General features: G+C 47.5%; 1 protein-coding gene across 2 annotated transcripts in view; it reads right to left on the minus strand.

The window, feature by feature from the left end:
- Positions 1-5,790, minus strand: part of GALR1 (galanin receptor 1) — a 56,703-nt gene extending 50,913 nt beyond the window's left edge. For both annotated transcript variants that reach the window (XR_013961466.1, XM_080684818.1), the window contains exons 1-2: positions 5,028-5,790; positions 1,407-1,472 (exon numbers count right to left, since the gene is read on the minus strand). Coding sequence is in view for 1 of the 2 variants with exons in the window: in XM_080684818.1 (XP_080540944.1) it covers positions 1,407-1,472; positions 5,028-5,699 (738 nt within the window). In the remaining variant the exon portion in view is untranslated. The remainder of the gene's footprint in view (positions 1-1,406; positions 1,473-5,027) is intronic.
- Between the last annotated feature and the right edge of the window lie 210 nt (positions 5,791-6,000).

Here is a 6,000-nt window from a genome sequence, read left to right on the forward strand (position 1 = left end):
TACATCATCGCTTATCAACAAGAAAAGTCCAGAAGAGCTGTGCTTTACTTAGGTTGGATTTTAAAAAATAAATATGATTAAAATATAATTTCTGCAAATTACATGTCATTCATCACAATAAATATTTAGAAGGAAAAACAACATATTTTAAGATGTTATGTCTAATATTTAGGGGTAGCAATGTCTGTTTATAATCTCCTCTTCCCTAATCATACTGTCTAATAATCTCATTCTATTTGCTAAAATTAGACATTATACAGATGTTAACTGAGTAAGAGTTAAGTTAATCCTGATTTGTAAAATAGCTTTTTCCTCAAAATGTAAAATGTCAAAAATAGCAGGATGTTAGACGGGTTAACCTTACTCAGTTTAGATAGGATTCACCTGATAAAAAAGTCAATTAAAAATGGGGCCTTGGCCGAGGTGGCTCAGTGGTTGAGCTCTGACCTATGAACCAGGAGGTCACAGTTCGATTCCTGGTCAAGGGCACATGCCCGGGTTGCGGGCTTGATCCTCAGTAGGGGGCGTGCAGGAGGCAGCCATCAATGATTTTTCTCTCTCATCATTGATATTTCTATCTCTCTCTCCCCTTCCGTTCCTCTCTGAAATCAATTTAAGAAAAAAAAAAAATTTAAATGGGTAGAATCCCCCTCAGGGCCTCCTCCCAGTTGTAAGTCTCCTCCCGGGGCCAACATCAGCATAGGTCTAGGAGGGACAACAGTGCATCTGCTCATGGACTTAAGAACAGATTCCTTCCCTCCAAAGACAGGCAAGCCAGGGCCTTCTGGGGTCACACCAGAGATGGGAAATACACAATAAAATGACTATAGATCATGCAAATTTTGGATGTGGTAATTCTACTATACTCAATCCCAATCAAGCTAGAACACAGCTCCTACAGAGGCTCAGAACCCCAAACCTCCATCTACATTTTAATGCAGCAAAATGGTTACCTGCATGGCCCACCAGAGCTGACCTTGTGTCTCCATTCTACACCTAACAGTAAGAGCTTCCCTTCTAATACAGAAGGAGGATGTAATTTTCACCCACAATTTGGTCCTTAGGAACCAAAGTTTCACAGGCATGGAATGGATATGAGGATAATGAAGGATAAAAATAGCCCTAGCTGGTGTAGCTCAGTGGATAGAGCGCCAGCCTGTGGACCGAAGGGTCCTGGGTTTGATACAGGTCAAAGGCACATGCCCGGGTTGCGGGCTCGATCCCCAGTGGCCGGGGGGGGGGGGGGGGGGCAGGAGGCAGTTGAGTATCTTTCATCATTGATGTTTCTATCTCCCTCTCCCTTCCTTTCTAAAATCAATAAAAATATATTTAAATAATATTTTTAAAAAGGAATAAAAACTAAGCTGTAAACAGCAACATAAATAAAATAGATTTGCGAATATTACCTTTTTCTTCGATGCCTCTGACTTCTTCGACATGTTCTTCAAGTTTTTATGCAAATGATTAAGGACCTGAAAAACACACACTAATGAAATAGGTTTGCCTCATGTCCCATAATTCACTGTCTCTTTGCATTGGCAATTCTTGGAATTCTGAAAGAGTAACACCACTATTTACAAAATCATTCAAATTGAAATGCACATAAGGTGATAACATAATGATGATTGTGAATTGCCTACTGAACCCATATCCAGATGCAGACCGTGGTCAGAACACCTGATACAGAGCATTCCTGTGCAAGTCGCTCTAGAGCAGCCGTGGGCAAACTCCTTGGGAGACATGGGTTTCCTTCATCAGAGAAACTATCTTTGTCTTCTCTTGCCAGTGTGACAGACAGGAGAAGCAATGTGGAGCATTTGCCTTACATAGTACAGGAGTTTCCAGCAGGCCCATACCAGACAGGTGTGGGAACTACTTTCATATCCCATCTGAGTGGAAATCTAAGGAAAACTGGCCTCTGGTTGACTAAGGGCTTTAGACTGTCCATCAGTTGCTGAGTGAGTCTCTGTAAGAACTCGAACACATTCCAGCCGCATCCCCATTTCCCTCTGGCACCACAGCATGGAAATAATTTAATCAAATTGGACTTCTTGCCAAAGCCCACCCCATGCATTGGATGCAGACTTCTAGGTGATCAGTCATACCTAATAAAAAAAAACCGCAGGATTTATCAACCAAACTTGGGGCCCTGCACTGGTTAAGTTGTCACTGGGGTGTGAATTTCTGGCACCAAATCCCCAGCTCTGCTAAAACACTTCTCATTTCCTACAGTGGTTTAGCATCATCTATAAGACAAGACTTTCACCTGCTACAGTAGCACTGGGATCACCCTCACTAGGTTGCAATGCGTTAGGTTACTATTCTGCCAGTGGAAATTGTGGTACCAAAAATTGGATGGAAGGAGCTTTTGCAGAAGCAAATGAGAAAGTCTTTCAAGGGGGGAGGTAAGAGCCGGAAGCAGGATGCTGCTTGGAGAGAACTGGCCTGGAGAGGTTTCTTGGTAGCAGCCGCCCCAGCAGGAGACCACAGGGGGACACTGGTCACTGAGGACAAGGGATAAAAAGAGAGAACAAAGAAAAGGCAGCAAAATCAGAGGGGGACACCTGGAGAGGAAGTCAAAACAGAAATGTCAAATGTTATCTGCTTCCTAATGCTGTTCAGGGGTCTATTCAACAAACTGTGGGGTGATATCTCAGTAACACCTAAGGAGTGTTGTTGAGTAGTTCATGGACAAAAAACCCAACTGTACTGTTTCCAGCTCTGCTTTGCTTTAGTGGTCTATGTTATGTGCACATATTCATGCATTCTGATGCATTCCAGTGAAGGTTTGTCATAAAAAGAGAAAGAATGTAGGTATCATGATGGGTTGCTAAGACCTTTCTTTAGGAGTAATGATGATGTCATGGTGGCATCTCTGCACTGTTCTATGCACTTAGAAGTATGTGTAGGAAGTATGTGTAGGAAGCATATACTCAAATCCAAGCCAGCTCATCATGGGCATCAGATATATCTGGGGGTGTGGAGACACTTGGCGGGGTGAGCATGTCACAAGTAATGGATGTCTGAACTTAACATTCAGGTAGCAAAATCCTTAACTGAAGAGTTTACACCTGATGGTTGAACTAAAGAAAAGCAACTTGACATTACATATTATCTCCATCTGTTTAAGCCATGAAGTGAATTTGCTTAATTACGGTGAATTTAAAAGATGATTTGGACTTATGCTTAAATGCAAACTATTTCCATATTCTAAAAAATCCCTATGATCATTTGTTTACTGAATTTTTAAAAACAATTTTCAAACTTTGCTCTATGAAAGACATGTAGCCTAATTTATTTCTAGAAGTTTACCTTGATCATTTCCATTAAGAAGACCTAAAAACTTCTGGGAAATGAAGAGATTATGCTTCAGTTCTGATCTATGTAATTATGAATTAAGAGGTACATATGTGAACAATCCCTCTTGTCCCAAGCATCATGTCTCCAAGGTCCTCACCAACTGTCCCCTCCAAAGGACAGGGAATTCCTACATTGAAATCCTTCCTGAACCATTTGCCAGCTTCCTGATCTGAGCCAGTTGCTTCATTCCTCTAAAATCTTTTCCCTTATCAATAAAACAGGGACCAGAGCTCCAGCCTGGGGGTTAAATGATCCAGGGCACATGTCAGGCTGCTGTGCTGTGCAGAGGGACTTCTGCTCTCTATTAGCAGAAGCCTGTGAGTAAGCCAGCCATTTACCAAAGAGCTAAGCTAGAGTTCTTTTCTAAATTCCCTATTCCTTTCATGCAGGCCATTTTTTTCAAATAATACCCAACACTATCACCATCCAGAACAGACATAACTCTGCATGGATGGTATGGGGGGAGACAAAATCCAGGTGGCTTATATTAAATATTATTGCTGGGAATAATACTTTCTGAACTGAATAAAACGTCATCCTTGTCTATAATAGCCTTGTTGTACCTCATCTGGTTATTCATGGCCCTCCAGTCAGAGCCATATCAGAAATAGAATAAGACACACAGAGATGGAGATAACATGGCGGAATTTCAGAACTGGGGTCCAAGGATGTTTCTCTGATGGTGATGGTAACTCCCAGACTGCATGCTGGAGACATTGGATTTTACCTCTCAGACAGAAATCACATGGTATTAGGCATATGCTCTTTTTTACTCAGACATAAACAAGTTGTGTGAAATGTTTAAGACTTTTGATCTGTATGAAATCTTCAAAACCCACATGTTATTAATGCAAGAGAAGGTGAGTCTGCTGAGCGCTGTGGGGCTAGTTGAAGGAAGAGTAAGAACAATGTCAGTGCGCATGAGCAGGTCTGGGGAGCTGGATCAGGTGTGCTCTCCCCAGGGAGGGAGTCAGTAGGACCTGCCACCTGAGTCACTTACCTCCTTTACACAACCTCCCTAAAAGGACCAAGACCCATCCATCCCAACTTCTCTGGAGACTCAGTCAGGACTCTGCGAAGAAATACTGCTTTCCCACTGGGTTTATAAGGCTAAACTTCTGTGTGACATAAAATGTGAAGTTCTGTCCCCAGGGCAATGGCTTTACAGAGCCAGGTCCCGCCCAGCCTCCCTCATGGGAGTCACCTCCTCATGTCCCAACTGAGTGCTGGGCAGGGGACAAGGGGCCCTGCCACCCTGGCAAAAGGCCCACAGCCTCAGAGTGACGAGTGCTCCCGGTGACTGCAGTCTCAGGCAGGCTGTCCAGGTTTGAGGAGCTAAAACTGAGCAGGTTTCCCTGTACCTAGAAGCTGAGGCTGAGCCTGCCTGTCTGCTGCCAGGACAATCTGGGGTTGCAGGAGGCTGCCACCTGAGGGTATGTGGGACTCTGGGAAGTGAAGTGCAAACTTTCCCAGGGTCTCCCAAACTCCAGGTAACTTTCTCCACAACATCAAACTGGCAAACCTGTGGTGGCGACAGGGACCAGGGCAAAACGGTGGGGGGCACTGTAGGGCTTGGAAAGGAGCATGGGGACACGCAGAGAAGCCCCAGGGCCCTCACACCCCAGGCCCTGCAGCCACCCCCTATCTTCCCCCACCCCCATACCCACCTTGGCATAGCAGAAGCAGATGAGCAGCAGGGGCAGCAGATAGCCAAAGACGAAGGTGCACACCACGTAGGCCTTCTTGTGGCTCTGGTCAGGCCATTGATCCCAGCAGAAGGTCAGGTTGCCGTTGCCAGACTCCCGGTGGAAGAGGCGCTGGTGGTAGGCCACCGGGGAGGCCATGGCAATGGACAGCGCCCAGATGCAGCCCATGCCCAGCAGCGCGTTGCGGGACACCCGCAGGGAGGAGGAGCGCCTCGAGTGCACAATGGCCACATACCGGTCCACCGACATCGCGACCAGAGTGAAGATGCTGACCAGCATGGACACAGTGAAGAAGTAGTGGGTGAACTTGCAGATGAAGGCACCCAGCACCCAGGTGGGCAGCACGTATACCGTGGCCTGGAAGGGGATGCAGAAGAGCAGGTAGGCCAGGTCGGCGATGCTCAGGTTGAGAATGAACAGGTTGGTGGTGCTGCGCGGCTTGCCCGGCTTGCTGCGCGCCATCACTGTGATCACCAGGCTGTTGCCCAGCACGCCCAGCGTGAAGATCAGGCCGAACACCACCAGCGTGATGAAGTTCTCCACGCCAACGCCGAAGAGCGGCGGCGGGTCCGGAGCGAGGGGCTGGGGGCCGCTCGTGTTCCCCTCGCTGAGGTTCCCGGCCACCAACTCCATCACCTGCGGGGACGCCCGGGCGCGCTGGTGAGGGCTGCTTGCCTGAGACAGAGGTGCCAAGGGGAGTCCCTCCTGGGACCCAGCCCCGAGCTCAGAGTTCCAGTTTCCGAGCCTGAGCAACCCTGGCGACCACGCGCCTGGGCGGCTGTGCCTAGCAGCGCTGTCTTTGGGAAGGTCTGTCTGAGTGCTGGACCTTCCCCGGCATAGGCGGCGGTCCGGAGTGCTCAGGGAGGCCCTCCCCGGCCGCCTCAGCCCGCTGCGCGGACTCTGAGCAGGGGAGGGAGGACCCGCGGTACAGCCC

This window comes from Plecotus auritus, assembly GCF_963455305.1.
Source record: "Plecotus auritus genome assembly, chromosome: 8".
NCBI classification, from domain to species: Eukaryota; Metazoa; Chordata; class Mammalia; order Chiroptera; family Vespertilionidae; genus Plecotus; species Plecotus auritus.